We start from the raw sequence: 16,044 nt of genomic DNA, 5'->3' as shown, positions 1-16,044 counted from the left end.
TATCATACCATAAGACCATAATAATAACTTTTCACAATACATTTTATCCTGACTTGAATATGTACCTAAACCCTTCTTGGATAAGACATGAGGTCTAGAATATACTTTCATAAGCTAAATTCTACAAACATGTAGAGCAAAGAAGATTAAAGCATTCACAAATAATTAATCTTGAAATCACAGAGGTAAAAAGGACATTACTATCTTACTTGTAAAGCACCAACAGTAAAATTTTATTGGATAACAGCTTTTTCTTCAGCTCAATTCTGCTGTCTTTATTTTTATTATCTAGAATGACTAGGCAAAATAGGTTAGTTTTGTTTTGCATACATGATATTTACTGCATGCTAATTTAACACACTCTAGGGTCAATCACAATATTTTTATCAGAGAGAGAACTCTCCATCCTCTCAGGAATGTCACCTCATGTCAAACTGCGTATGTGAGTTACTGTCACAACTACTGGACTTCAAAATACATATACACTCAAGAGCTTAACAGACACTTTGGGAGCTTAGGCTGTGGCAGGGCTACTCTCTGTCAGCAGTTTCTCCAAAACCAGAGAGCTCAGGCTGCAACAGGCCTCAAAGCTTTTATACCTTGCAGGCCAGCATTTTCTAGCACTGAGGGGCCTTCCTTGTAGTCTCAGATCTCAGCTATGGTGGTCAAGCCAGCCTCTCCCAAGAATTGCTCATGTAAAGGTACACCTCCACCTTTAGCCTTCACTTGAACACAGAGGCCTCCTTTCATCATAATTGAGCAAAGACACTTTAATAGCTTTGGAACGCATTCATAATGTGGTTAATGTACCTCATCTATTGAGTGTATTCCCTGTGAAGTCTATGTTATTCTCCCCATCTTTAAGTACTGTGAACCCAAGAAAAAATTCTTTGTATGGCAATAAACACTGTGATTCATGAAATCATACTTTGATCATCTTATTTCTACCATATGTGACAAAAATCCAAGTACAAACATGCACATTTATAGAGGGAGATATAAGTTAGGTGTGGAATGAGAAAACTGGAGATCATTTAGACAAAAATCATTCATTTAAGTAACATTTATTGAGTGCCTACTATGTAACAGATCCTGTGCAAGGCACAGAGGACACAACAAGGAACAAATCAGGCAAAAATTCATGGCTTCATGATGCTTACATTCATTTCAGTAACTATTAGACATCTTACTATTTTCAATAGCCGTTAGACGTCTTAACTCTCCTGAATGCTTAGCCATCTATCTCAGAAACTTCTAGGCTTTGAGCAGTTAAAAATAATAAGTAATTTTATATTCAATTTAAAATTAATGTCAAAATTCAAAGTTGAAAATAGAAATGGTAACAGAGAAGGCTGATAGATTGAAAATAGCCATTAACAAATAATTTTTTTTAAAAACTGGGGAGGGAAACTAAGGCCCAAAGAGGTGAAGTGCCTTCCCAAGGATATAGCTACTTAGCAGAAAGTCGGGCTACAGTTCACATCTTCTAGGTCTGTTCCAGAAACTGTTCACTATATCATAGAATCTACTGGGGTGGGGGTGGGGGGAACTATAATGAAAAGCCTAAATAATAAGGAAAATCTCTCTTAATGTTTACTTACTGTATTATAGAACTGTCAACCAAAACGGAAGGAATTTAAGCAAAGTGGAGACTCCATCAAATTTTAGAAAATACTTATGCTAAAGGCACTCTGCATTCGACTCTAAAGATGCACTTAATGAGCTAATAGATACTCTGTCTTCTCTAATATCTGAAATTCCCGGAATACTTTTATTCAAAGGCCTATTTAATATGAACTGGTGGTTATAGTTCATATCCTAGCACAAAAACACTCTCAACACAATACCACTATCTCAATTTGTATTTTCTGCCTGACTCCAAAGAAAGGCTAGCACATTAGCTAATAGGCTTAACTACATCATCATGCCCCCAGCAGGTAAAGGAAAATGGTTAAGGTGCTAGGAGTTTTTACACAAAAGGCAACATGAAGATGTATGCTTCCAGTAGTCTGCTTGTCACAAGGAATCTAATACTAGCTCTCTTGAACTGTTAGTCATCTATCTTGGATGCTTCTAAGCTTTAAGCAGTTAAAAATAATAATTAATTTTATATTCAATTTAAAATTAATGTTAAAATTCAAAGTTGAAGACAGAAATGGTAAGAGAAGGCTGATAGATTTAAAAATTCATTTCTCACCGCATGATCATGACACTTATTCACCTTAATGTCAAATAGGTATAACATTTGATTCATTTTCTAAAAAAACTTTTCAACTCTACAAACGTCTGTTGTCAAATCTGAATCATAATCATAATGACATCTTAACTTTACTAAAATGATTGTGAAGATAAAAATCAAAAAGGACTTGATACTTACACCACTGGAAAGGAACTGAGCATACTTTACATGAGGCGGATCAATATCCTTTCCAGAGATGATCTGCGTTATCTACCATTCTGCAGAACAAAGATAGAAAATTGAGAAATATTTATGTTAATCAAGTGCTGAATAAAAATTTTAATTATATAACTGATGGACAGCAAGAGTTAACACTAGCTAATCATGTTAAATATTATATCTTCTGATTTGCATTCTACTGCTTTATTCACCATACACTTTGATCCCTTTCAATTCAGACACAGATCTTAACAAAAAATGGTATCTACTGTTCATTGTTTAGAAGCTAAAGATCATGAAGACAACTTATTAGCTGGTTAAAACCATAGTTATAGAGGCACTGATTTCCATTAACTCTAAGATTATAAATTAGACAAAAGTTAAAAATGTTGATGTCAAAAACTCACATTGAAATACATATTCAGTACTGAATTATATTAAGCATGGCCAAAGTGTCCAACAATGACTAATGATATATGCAAAATGTACAAGGTAAAGTTAGAAACCTTTCATATTTGTATATTCTAAACTGTAGCACTAATGAAGTTCCTGTTGTAGATAATTTTCTTGTTGACTTAAAAACAGGCCAGGCGCGGTGGCTCATGCCTGTAATCCCAGCACTTTAGGAGGCTGAGGCGGGTGGATCACCTGAAGTCAGGAGTTCGAGACCAGCCTGACCAACATGGCGAAACCCCAACTGTACTAAAAATACAAAATTAGCCGGAGGTGGTGGCACATGCCTGTAATCCCAGCTACTTGGGAAGCTGAGGCAGGAGAATCACTTGAACCTGGGAGGCGGCGGTTGCAGTGAGCCGAGATCGCACCATTACACTCTAGCCTAGGCCACAAACACATTTTTCACTACCTGCTCAAATTCAGTTAAAATATATGAGGCACCTGCTTGCCCTGGCATAGACACAAGAACTGAATATGAGTAAGATATGGTCCCAACAGTAGAGGAGCTTAGGAGTTCATTAAATGGCGGGAGGTGGGGAGAATAAAGACTAGGGACAAAAATTATAGACACACCCCTCTCAAATAAAAAATATAATACAAAAAAAAGACCAAAAATACAACGTTTATATGAGTAACAATCCAGAAACTAATTCAGGTTAGAGAGAACTAGGAAGATTTCTTAGAGTGAAATCTGGCTGTTATTTGAGGATCAGAATAAGACTTCTACAACATCAAGGTGTAGAGGGAGGTGAGAATCAGTGGAGGAAAGATTCCAGGAAGAGGGAACAGTGAAAAGAAATTATGAGATTTATTTAGGGAATTAGTAGGCTTGTGTTGCTGGCCTTTAACACAGTATGTGTGAGGAGTAGATGATCTAGAAGGGGATCCTAACCTTTATTCTGTAATCATGAGAACCATGCAGCACGTTTACATGTAGCATGTTTAGCATGTAGCATGCACCATGAATACAGAAAAAAGGTCAGGCTCCCCTTCTAGAGGGGATCGTTTGACAACTTCCATGCTAGGAAGTTATCATCAAAGACCCTCATTTCACAGACAGGAAAACAGATTAAGTCACTGATACAAATTTATGTAACCATAAGACACTGAATAATGTCAGTTATATTTCAGACATAAATGGGCTTAAAATATTCTACAAAAAAAGGAATGTTCTAAAAAGAGAAGACCAAGCAAACAAGATATTATGAATTCTCTCAATTTCATAAAGCTCTTCTGGCAGAGGAGACAGATTTTTTTTTTCTAATTGACAGATGTTTTCAAGTTATTTTAAAAACAGATCAGGAACTAAATAAAAATGGATATTAAGATCATATCCACACTGAGTGCAATGGCTCACACCTGTAATCCCAGCTACTTAGGAGGTTGAGGCAGGAGGACTGCTTGAGGCCAGGAGTTCAAGACTAGTTTGGGCAACACGTTCAAGGCTAGTTTGGGCAACACGATGAGTCCCTGTCTCAAAAAAAAAAAAAAAAAGAAACAAAAAAAAAACAAAATAAAATGACACCCATTTGAATGCCTATTATTTAAAAAAATAAACATAAAATAACAAGTGTGGCAATAATGTGGAGAAAATGGAATCCTTGTATATTGCTGGCTGAAATGCAAAATGGTGAAGCCACTATGGAAAACAGTATGGGAGTTCCTCAAAAAACTAAATACAGAATTACCATATGATCCAGCGATTCCACTTTTGGATATCTATCCAAAAGAAGTGGAATCAGGCTGTGTTCACAGCAGCATTATTCACAAAAGCCAAATGTGGGAATAACCCAAATGTCCACTGGCAGATAAATGGATAAATGAAATGTGATATATATACAAACAGCCAATATTGTCCCAGCCTTTAAAAGGAAGGAAACTCTGACACAAAAACATGAATGAAACTTGAAGACACGATGCTAAGTGAAACAACCCAATCACAAAAGGTCAAATATTATATGATTCCATTTACATGAGGTACCTAGAGTAGTCAAATTCATAGAGACAGAAAGTAGCATGGTGGGTAAAATGGGCAAGGAATAATGAGAAGTTATTATTTAAGTGTACAGAGTTTCAATCTGTGAGGATGAAAATGTTCTGGAAATGGATGGTGGTGACTGCCGTATACTGTATGTATTTAATGCCACTGAACTATATACATTAAAATGGTAGATTTTATGTTATGCATATTTCAATACAATAAAAAAGTAGAACATTATAATAAAAACTTTATATTAAAAGGCATTAGGGATATAAATTTATGGATGCTGGATCACATTCAAGCACCTGGCCATAGAAAACAAGCAATCTATAAAAGAAAAAGAGAGGCTGGGCCTGGTGGCTCACGCCTGTAATCCCAGCACTTTGGGAGGCCAAGGCAGACAGATCATGAGGTCAAGAGATCGAGACCATCCTGGCCAACATGGTGAAACCCCGCCTCTACCAAAAACACAAAAATTAGTTGGGCGTGGTGGCATGCACCTGTAGTCCCAGCTGCTCAGGAGTCTGAGGCAGGAGAATCGCTTGAATCCGGGAGGCAGAGGTTGCAGTGAGCCAAGATCACACCACTGCACTCCAGCCTGGTGACAGAGCAAGACTCCGTCTCCAAAAAAAAAAAAAAAAAAAAACAAAAAAAAAAAAAGAAAAAGAGAATAAGTATACAATTATAAAATATACAGTTTATGACCAAGATATAAGAGTTACAAACACAAAGACCAAATAACATGAGAGGTAATAAAGCAAAAATCATAACTACTTTAATAATTTTTTTTAAAGTATAAACATGAGTTATTTCAGTATACCTTTTAGAATGAACAAATATAGTTGGAGAAAATTTAAAAAACAGAAATTTGATATATTATCAATAAACATAATTTTAAAGATAAAAAGATACTTTGTAAACCTTCTAACAAAGAAGTTTTTTTTCCCCTATGTCCATTACCATAATTGATCACAAACACGGTAAAACAAAAGGTTTAATTTCATATATATAATCCAAACAATCTAGGGAAAATGTACAAAAATAACTACTTATAGACTACAAGATAATCATAAATAACCCTTGGATCAAAGAAGAAACCACAAAAGAAATTATGACCAACATAGCAATACACTGTGACAAAAAAGAGGATTATTCTTCATAACAAAAATCCAGGCCAGGCACGGTGGCTCACGCCTGTAATCCTAGCACTTTGGGAGGCCGAGGAGGGCAGATCATGAAGTCAGAAGTTTGAGACCAGCCTGGCCAACACAGTGAAGCTCCACCTCTACTAAAAATACAAAAATTAGCTGAGTGTGGTGGCGTGCGCCTGTAAGCCCAGCTACTCAGGAGGCTGAGGCAGAATTGCTTGAACCTGGGAAGCAGAGGTTGCAGTGAGCGCCACTGCATTCCAGCCTGGGTGACAGAGCAAGATTCCGTCTTAAGGAAAAAAAAAAAAAAAAAAGAAAACCCAAATGACCCAACAAAAGTTGCATTCAAAAGTAAATGTATGGCCTTAAAGACTTTAATATTTTAAAATTCATATTATTAATGATTTAAAATTTACAGCCTAAATATTTTTAAAAGTCAAAACAAAAAATAGTACTTAAAAAACTAGAAAAATAAAATACTGTACACCTAAATAAGCTAGAAAAATGGAACTAAGAAATAATATTTGAAATTAATATAAAATGAAGCTACAGAAGGCATAAGTCAGTCCAAATGTTGGCTCTTTGAAAGACTATTAAATAATTACACAGAAAGTCTAATAAAGAGAAAAGAGAGAAAAAACTGGTAAGATTCAGAATGAAAAGAAAAATACAGCCATAGTATTGGGGGAAAAACACCCTAAGAAATTATAAATGCAACTGCATGACAATTCATTTAAAAACCTAAAAGAGAAAAACGATTTCCCAGTAAAACAGAATATATCAAAATTGACCAAAAAATAAATTCTTTAGTCAAACCAAATAGAGTAAAATAAAGGTAATTAAGAATCTATAGAAAGAGGCATCAAAATCAGCTGAGTTCTCAGCAGACTTAATCTATTTAAAAAACATAATTCTAATAATACTAAACTATAGAAAAATACAGGAAATGTTCCAATCCATTTTATGCAGCCAGAATTATTCAACAGCAAACCTAATAAAGGTAGTATACAGAACATACCATTTCACTTAAAAATTAAATGTAAAAGATCTAAGTAAAAACTCACATTAGACTATAGAGTGTAGGACATATGAGAAATAATACAGTAGTCCCCCACTTTATGTGCTGTTTTACTTTGGCTTTCTGTGGTTTCAGTAACCATGGTCCGAGAATATTACGTGGAAAATTCCAGAAATAAACAATTCATAAGTTTTAAAATTTGAGCCACTCTTAGTAACTTAGAAACCTCATGCTCCTCCTTCAGGGCATCCACTCTGTAAACCCTACCTGCCCCTTACTCACTTACTAGCTGTCTAGATTATCACACTGACTGTCCTGGTATCTAACAGTGCCCCTGTTTAAGTAATACTTATTCTACAGAATGATGGCCCCAAAGCTCAAGAATAATGATGCTGGCAATTTCAATACACCAAACAGAAGCCAAAAGTGCTTCCGTTCAGTGAAAAGGTGAAAGCTCTCAACTTAAGTTAAAAAAAAAATCATATGCTGAGATTACTAAGAACTATAAGAAGAATGAATCTTCTGTGAAACTGTGAAGAAGGAAAATGAAATCTGTGCATAGTATATACAGAGTTTGATACTATCTGCAGTTTCAGGCATCTACTGGGAGTCTTAGAACGTATTCCCGGTGGATAAGGGGGGTCCATTGCATACCACTATAATTTACGCAGAAATGCAAGAGTGGTCCATTTTTAGGAAATCAACATAATCCAATATATCAACCAATTTAAGGCAGAGAAATTACATGATTATATCAATAGATGTTGAAAAGGCATTCAGTAAAACTTAGCAGCCATTTTAAACAAAAAACTATGGAAAAGAAGACTAGAGAAAAAAACACTCTGGTAAAAACATAAGAAGGGCAAATATTATTCTAAACAGCAAAACACTAAAAGCATTTCAAATAAAATTAAGATTGCGTGCACACACAATAAATATATAGAGAGAGTATCTATGTGTGTAACTTCACTTTTATATGCATAAAATAATCTGTGGAAGAGATCCAATAACAGTGGTTACTCTGAATGCAGGGTTAGGAACTACAGAGATTACGGAGAGGAATGGGAAGGAAGCTGTTCATAGGAAGCTTTTTTAAAAAATTATTTTAACCATGTGAATGTTATTACCTATACAATAAATCAAATGAATAAAATTAGGAATTAGAGTGAGAAGCCCACTAAATCCTTTATAAGTAAACACTGACTTAAAGTTTACAGGAAAAATGGTAAGACAGAAAAGAATTAACTGGCAAAAATATTGGAATAAAAGAGAAAAATATCTTTTTGTCAATGATTTGGCTGAACAATGTCTAGAAAACTCAAGCAATTATATTTTTAAAAAACTGAAAATTAGCTGTGTGCAGTGGCTCACGTTTGTAATCCCAGCGGTTCAGGACACTGAGGCAAGAGGATTGCTTGAGGCCAGGAGTTCAAGACTATCCTGGGCAATATAGCAAAACTTCGGTATCTTTCAAAACAAAATAAAACAAAACAAAACCCTGAAATAAAAGAAATTATTAAATTGAGATATGATACAATACTTTTAAAATTAAGTTTCTCTAATTGAGCAGGAAACATCTAGAAAAAGAATGGGAAAGAGATTTTCATTGACAGGGATAGCCTTTCCCAATATTTATGAATAACTATATTGAGAAAGAAGCCAAAAAGGTTTTCCTTTCAATTTAAAAATAGGACCAAGGCTGGGCGTGGTGGCATGAGCCACCTGTAATACCAGCACTTTGACAGGCTGAGGCGGGCGAACCACTTGAGGTCAAGAGCTCGAGACCAGCCTGGCCAACATGGTGAAACCTCGTCTATACTAAAAATACAAAAATTAGCTGGGCATGGTGGCACACACTTATAATCCCAGCTACTCAGAAGGCTGAGGCAGGCAAATAGCCTGAACCCAGGAGGCTGGGGCTACAGTGAGCCGAGATCGTGCCACTGCACTCCAGCCTGGGCGGCAGAGCAAGACGCTATCTCAAAAAATAATAACAATAGTAAAAATAAATAAATAAAAATAGGACCTAATAGAGCAGAAAGGTTTTGTTTGTTTTTCAACTTTTATTTTAGACTCAAGGGGTACATGTGCAGGTTTGTTACAAGGGTATATTGCATGATGCTGAGATTTGGGGTACAACTGAACCCATCACTCAGGTAGTGGGCATAGTACCCAACAGTTATTTTTTCAACCTTTGCCCCCATTTCCTCCTTCTCCACTCCTGGAGTCTCCAGTGTCTACTGTTCTCATCTTTATGTGCACGTGTACCCAAAGTTTAGCTCCCACTTATAAGTGAGAACATGCGGTATTTAATTTTGTTTCTGCATTAATTCACATAGGATAATGGCGTCCAGCTGTACCCACATTGCTGCAAAGGACATGATTTTGTTCTTTTTCTTTGGGTAGCATTCCATGGCGTAAATGTACATTTTCTTTATCCGTTCCACTGTTGATAGGGACCTACGCTGGTTGCATGTCTTTGCTATTGTGTATAGTGCTGCAATGAACACTTGGGTGCATGTGTCTTTTTGGTAGAACAATATATTTTCCTTTGGGTTTATACCCTCCACGCCCAGCCCATTTTTGGTTCTTTGAGGACTCTCCAAATTGCTTTCTACAGTGGCCTTGCCAACGTCTGTTGTTTTTTGACTTTAATAATGGCCATTCTGACTGGTGTGAGATGGTATCTCACTGCGGTTTTGATTTGCATTTCACTGATGATTAATGATAAGCATTTTTTCATGCTTGCTGGCTGCTTGTAAGTCTTCTTTTGAGAAGTGTCTGCTCATGTCTTTTGTCCACTTTTTAATGGGGTTAGAGCAGACAGTTTAAGAACTACTAAGAAAATTGTGCAAAAGAAGAAAACCAAAAGTGGACTTCTCTGACCAGATAATCAGAAATACATTCAAAAGCCACTGTAATGAAATCAATATGGCACTGGCATAGAAACGGACACACAAATGAGCAGGACAGAATAAAGATCTTAATTATAGATTACAGCACATATGGCACAATGTGCTATCAAAGGTTACATTTTAATTCAGCAGGAAAGAATACATATTTTTTAAAATTATAATAAAAAACTGGTTATCATCTAGCAAAAAAACAGAATTGCATTTTTATCTTACATTATATGTAAAAAATAAGTATCAGGCAGAATAAAGACAAATGTAAAAAATAAATCATAGTAATACATCTACAACAAAATTTAGAAGATGACAGGTCTTGTAGATATGCTTAACAAAGACCAGAAACTTCAAAAGATAAACAAAACGTTAAAAATTTCCTATTATGAAAAAAAAAAAAAACTTAAGCAGTTAAACTGGAAAAAACATGACATGTAGAGAAAGAGCAGATCCAAGTTATCAAGTTTATTCAAAAAATACTCAAACGCACTAGAAGTCAAGGAAATAACAGTTTAACAATGAGATATCACTCAGTAAAAATTTAAAAGACATATCTTCAATCATACTACCATATTTCATTGGTCTAAATGTGATCATGACATCATTTGGAAAGAAATATTGTGATATATATTAAAATTTAAAGAACTTACACCTTTAATTTAGCAATCCTACTCCTGAGAATCAATTCTACAGAAATAAAAGTAACCATACATAAGGAAATATATACAAGAACGTCACCTACTTTTCAATTTCTTTTTTTTTTTTTTTTCCTAGACAGAGTCTCACTCTGTCGCCCAGGTTGGACTGCAGTGGCACAATCCCAACTCACTGCAACCTCTGCCTCCCGGATTCAAGCGATTCTCCTGCCTCAGCCTCCCTAGTAGCTGGAACTACAGGTGCCCACCACCATGCCTGGCTCATTTTTGTATTTTTAGTAGAGACAGGGTTTCACCACATTGGCCAGGCTCGTCTCGAACTCCTGACCTCAGGTGATCTGCCCGCCTCGGCCTCTCAAAGTGCTGGGATTACAGGCGTGAGCCACTGTGCCCAGCCCCAATTTCTTATTTCTACAAAGAGTTGTTTCAATCAACACAGAAATGGCTAAATAAATTACAATATACTTTAATCAGTTAACACAAATCCAATCATTAAAAAGAATTAGAGTTTTATCAAGTACTTTGGTAGAATTTATTTAATGCAGTGTTGAGTAAAAAATAAAATGCTATTTTAAGAAAGCATAATATGATCAGGTTTTAAAAAAGAAAACTACAACCAAAATATCCCTTTATATGTGTGTTCTGACATCAGTTTGCGTATCTAAAGGCAGACATACATATGCACATCTCTATGTACAAGAGCATAGAAGAAAAGAATAGGTGGGCAACACGTAAAGGAACTGGGGTGAAGAATGGGTGTGTGTATAGGATATGGATCAGGAAGGATATGTGAATGGCCTCAGAAGCCAAGGAATGAACGAAGTAAAGAAAAAAAACAACTTGAGAAGAAAAAAAAAGAGACTATACTTTTTAAAAAGTATATGGCCACATTTACATATATACATGTAACAAATATATATATATATGCATATTTGATAAAATTATAAGAATTCCTACCATCAGAAATGAACTCTGAATTACCAAAGGACTAGAACTGTCAAAATATTACATGAAGTCAAGTAGAGCAATGAAGATGCCTACCATCAGCAATGTTGACCTCTGAAGAAAAATATAATCAAGAAAAATCTATTAGGAATAAGAACCTGTCGATACGGTATTGCCAGAAGCTGGCAAGATGGCTCGTTCTACCCTAGTTTTTCTCTTGAATATAAAAAGTAATTACTGTATAAGGTACAGAAAAAAAGTAAACTTTCAAAGACATAAAATGAAAGGTAAGCTGGTCTCCCACCCCAAAGTCCTTCTTCTTTCCCACACACACGCCATAGTTTCTTGTCATCCATCCTTCTTCATACATCTTTGTACACGTGTAAGTACATCATTAGGGTAAAACACTAGCAGTATAATTGTTGTGACAGAGTATATACATTTTAAGTTATGACAGATTTTGTCAAATTGCCTCCCAAAGAGGCACCAGTTTATACTCCCATCTTCAAAAAATGCTGCATTGTGAATCCAATATGTTAGTGGTGATTTAAAATTGAATTTACATTGTACAGCTTGGCATAGATTTGTTTCACTCAATAATGGTACACACAGAAAGGACAGAATATTTAAATCAGGGAAGAAAGAAGTATTAAGAAGAATGTAAGGCTTCTGGAAGAAAGCAAAGAATTAAGAAAGGGTGGCACAGGCAGCAAGCAAGCCATCATTGGGAGAGATGATGGGGGATACTACATAGACCAACTAGTAAGACCCTTAAGCCCAGATTTGGATAATAAAAAATAATCCCCAAAAATTTAAACACCATTACAGAGCCCCTTCTAAAGCTGCTCCTTTAGTCCCTTACACAGAACCCAATTTTACCCATCTAAAATATCTATAAAAATAAAACCAAAAAAGTTTAAAATAGAGAAGTATGCAATGCTCAGAATCCCATAAATTAGACATTATTGGTACTTTCAATTTACAGATGAGAATATGAACCTCCTTCCTGACTAGATATAAATGTTTAAAAAATACATATATACATAAATATAAAAATAAACACAGCTCATAGAGGTAAAAAATATCATGAAACTCCAGCAGGATAAAAAGAAAAGTGAACATCCTCTCCCCTAAACTCTCAGTGCTACTGACCAAAGATAAATACCAGTTTCCTGTGAATCCTTACAAAAATAAAAACAAAGATACAAAATATGCATAGGCCTGCATACAGCTAACATACAACTCTTTTTTTAACTGGTGGTTCTTTAAAATCAGTTATTATTACGAAAATTTGCAAACACGTAAAAGAGCAGAAAGAGGAGACAGTTAATGAACGCTTATATACTTATCACCCAGCTTGAACAGTTAGCAAATCATGGCCAATCTTATATCTCCTCCTCTCCCTGCTCCAAGAGGTATTCTCAAGCAAATTCAAGGTATCAGATATCTCGTCATTTTAATACAGAAAATTCTTAGCAAATGCCAATATCTGATTTCCAAGTCCAGACTAGACATAGAAACTTAAAAAGTGGTTGGGAGAGTATAAAAAGGCTTAACCACTGAAAAAAAAAAATGATAGCTACCAGAAGAGAAGAAAATAAAGTAAATGAAAACGACTATTTAATTACAGCTACACATAACAGTGACTCATCGAGAAGTTAAAGTCATGTTTAGGATCTTTGTTTTAAACAGGCAGGAAACTATGTTTTTTAAAGCTAAAACGGCTAAAAGACAAGTTTACCTTTTAGGAAGTTAATCAGAAGGTGTTGCACTCATGCCAAACAGTTTTCCCCTCAAACAATAACCAATAAATGAGGCCTTACTACATTTAGCTGTGACTTGAGAGACAGACACATGGAGGGTCTGGGGTGAAGGATGGTTGGTGACACAAGGAAAACACATACCATAGAAACAGGAATTAAAAATGATGATTGAAATATGAATCTCTCAAATAATGCCTCCTGATAGTTTAAAATGGTAAAGAACAACTACTATCACTATTTAATGAACACTTCTTTGGGTCAGACACTCACTGGGAAATAAATACTTTACAGTTAACAGCTCATTTAATCTCAGAATCCCTTCAGGTAGGTAATTAAGACAAGACACTACTTGCCCAAGGTCAATCAGCTAACGGACTTCCCTTGTCTTAGCAGAACTGTAGTTCTGCTATAGTAGGCTTCACCTTTCTCCAAAATGTAAGATTCAAATACTCTTTGTTATCATTTCTCTGGGCAAATGTTTACTTGTGATAAACACTGTGCAAGAAGTCAAGCATCATTATGATTTGTGATTAAAGTTACATATATCACATATCATGGATATTTTTATTCCAAAAGAATTATTACATACAGTACTTGTCAAAAACTGATAGACCTATATAGATACTCGTGCAGCCTTTCCTACACTTCCAGTGACCAGAAAGCTTATTGGAGAGTTTTACTGATAAAGATCTTCCTTTTATAGTTTCTAAAATTGCTTCCTGTAACTTCAACCTATTTGTCTGGCTGCACTGATAAAGATTAAATTTTTTTTTCCACAAGTCAGCCTTTTTAAAAATCAGCATAATCTTTGCAAATAGTCTCCATGTTAAATATTCTTAGTCCTGGCTGGGCACGGTGCCTAATGCCTGTAATCCCAGCACTTTGGGAGGCCCAGGTGGGTGGATGGCTTGAGGTCAGGAGTTTGAGACCAGCCTGGCTAACATGGTGAAACCTCGTCTTTAACAAAAATACAACAATTAGCCGGACGCGGTGGTGGGGGCCTGTAATCCCAGCTACTCGGGAGGCTGAGGCAGGAGGATCGCTTGAACCCAGGAGGTGGTGGCTGCAGTGAGTCAAGATCATGCCACTGCACTCCAGCACGGGTGACAGTGAGACTCCGCCTCAAAAATACAACTAACTAAATAAATATTCCTAGTCCTGATTCCAGTTGGATATGGTTTTCTCATTTTCTTTTCTTTTTCTTTTTTTTTTTTTAAGATAGGGTCTTACTCTGTCACCCAGGCATCAGAGCTCACTGCAACCTCAAACTTCCAGGCTCAAACAATCCTCCCACCTCAACCTTCAGAGTAGCTGGGACTACAGGCACATGCCATAATGCCCAGCTGATTTTTAAAAAAATTTTTGTAGAGACAGGGATCGAACTATATTGCCCAGGCTGGTCTCAAACTCTTGATCGGGCTCAAGTGCTCCTCGTCCCTCGGCCTCCTAAAGTGCTGGGATTACAGGTGGGAGCCACCGCGCTCAGCCTGGTTTTCTTATTATCTTGACTGCCTTCTTCAGATGTGCATGTTAGAGTTTCTCTTAAAAAGTGGCTCCCCAAATTCAACACAAAACTCCTGCAGAGAGCCTAACCAGAGCAGAATGAAAGGAAACTATTAATTCTCTGGGCCTATATTTTAAAATTATATTCAGTACTTTCTCTCATCACCACGTCATTTTTTTGTATATTAAATTTGCAGATAACACCTGTGTCTTTTGCACATTCATTCAAGAAGCATTGATTAAACATGTATGATACAACCACACCAGCTTCTCTTTTTTCCAGGCTTCCTTTTCCTAAACTCAGCTTTTGTTGTTGTTGTTGTTAAACAAAATAGTCTTATTTTCACTGTCTTTTTCCTCTAAGCAGGCATTGCTACTTGACATATTATATATTGATTTTATTTGTCTATTATCTATATCTGCTCCTAAAATATTATTTGGGCTGGGCGCAGTGGCTCATGCCTGTAATCCCAGCACTTTGGGAGGCTGAGGTGGGCGGATCATGAGGTCAAGAGATCGAGATCATCCTGGCCAACAAGGTGAAACCCTGTCTCTACTAAAAATGTAAAAATTAGCTGGGCGTAGTGGCATGCGCCTGTAGTTCCAGCTACTTGGGAGGCTGAGGTAGGAGAATCGCTTGAACCCAGGAGGTGGAGGGTGCAGTGAGCTGAGAACGCGCCACTGCACTCCAGCCTGGTGACAGAGTGAGACTCTGCTCAAAAAAATAAATAAAATATTATCTGGAACGTAACAGGCACTAAATATTTGCTGAACTAACTCATGAACAGATAGAAGAGGTTAAAACATCACATTCTTTATGGCTTCTGGACAAGAGGCTCCAGGCTACTGCCAGATGATCTTAGAGCTTTATCAATAAATACAGGTAATCAGAAAAGCCATATGACTGCCACATACCCTCTAGAATTTACTATAATAGCCTAGTACAGGAATTATAGGTCTTGATTACTTTAAAACACATGGTGGCTTTTACTGTTGATCTCAATTATGTTCCCTACTTTTTCCTATTCTAAAATATGTCATCTGAAATACAAATATATATTTCTCTATTATTAATAGTGAGTAACTGGTAAACTCTGTTGAACTATGCTAGGAAATGTCAGAGAATACTTATCCCTAGGTCGGAGCTGAGCTACCATCTCTACCTCTATACAGCTGTGCCTCTAACGTACTAACTCCAACCATGATCACCTTCAAGCATAGTCAGTTTAAATGTCACTTCCCCTGTGGCTTCACTGTTTCAGAGTTGTAA

At 36.2% G+C, this 16,044-nt stretch overlaps 1 protein-coding gene across 25 annotated transcripts in view; it reads right to left on the bottom strand.

The window, feature by feature from the left end:
• HMBOX1 (homeobox containing 1) overlaps positions 1 to 16,044 on the bottom strand; it is a 174,977-nt gene that overhangs the window by 98,568 nt on the left and 60,365 nt on the right. For all 25 annotated transcript variants that reach the window (XM_019032357.4, XM_055348330.2, XM_055348328.2 and 22 more), the window contains one exon: positions 2,378 to 2,457. In XM_019032357.4, coding sequence (XP_018887902.1) covers positions 2,378 to 2,400 — 23 coding nt within the window. In that variant the 5' untranslated portion in view covers positions 2,401 to 2,457. The remainder of the gene's footprint in view (positions 1 to 2,377; positions 2,458 to 16,044) is intronic.

Source organism: Gorilla gorilla, chromosome 7 (assembly GCF_029281585.2).
Source record: "Gorilla gorilla gorilla isolate KB3781 chromosome 7, NHGRI_mGorGor1-v2.1_pri, whole genome shotgun sequence".
NCBI lineage: Eukaryota > Metazoa > Chordata > Mammalia > Primates > Hominidae > Gorilla > Gorilla gorilla.
The sequence above is the reverse complement of the archived record's forward strand: the minus strand, read 5'-3'. Positions and strand labels throughout refer to the sequence as shown.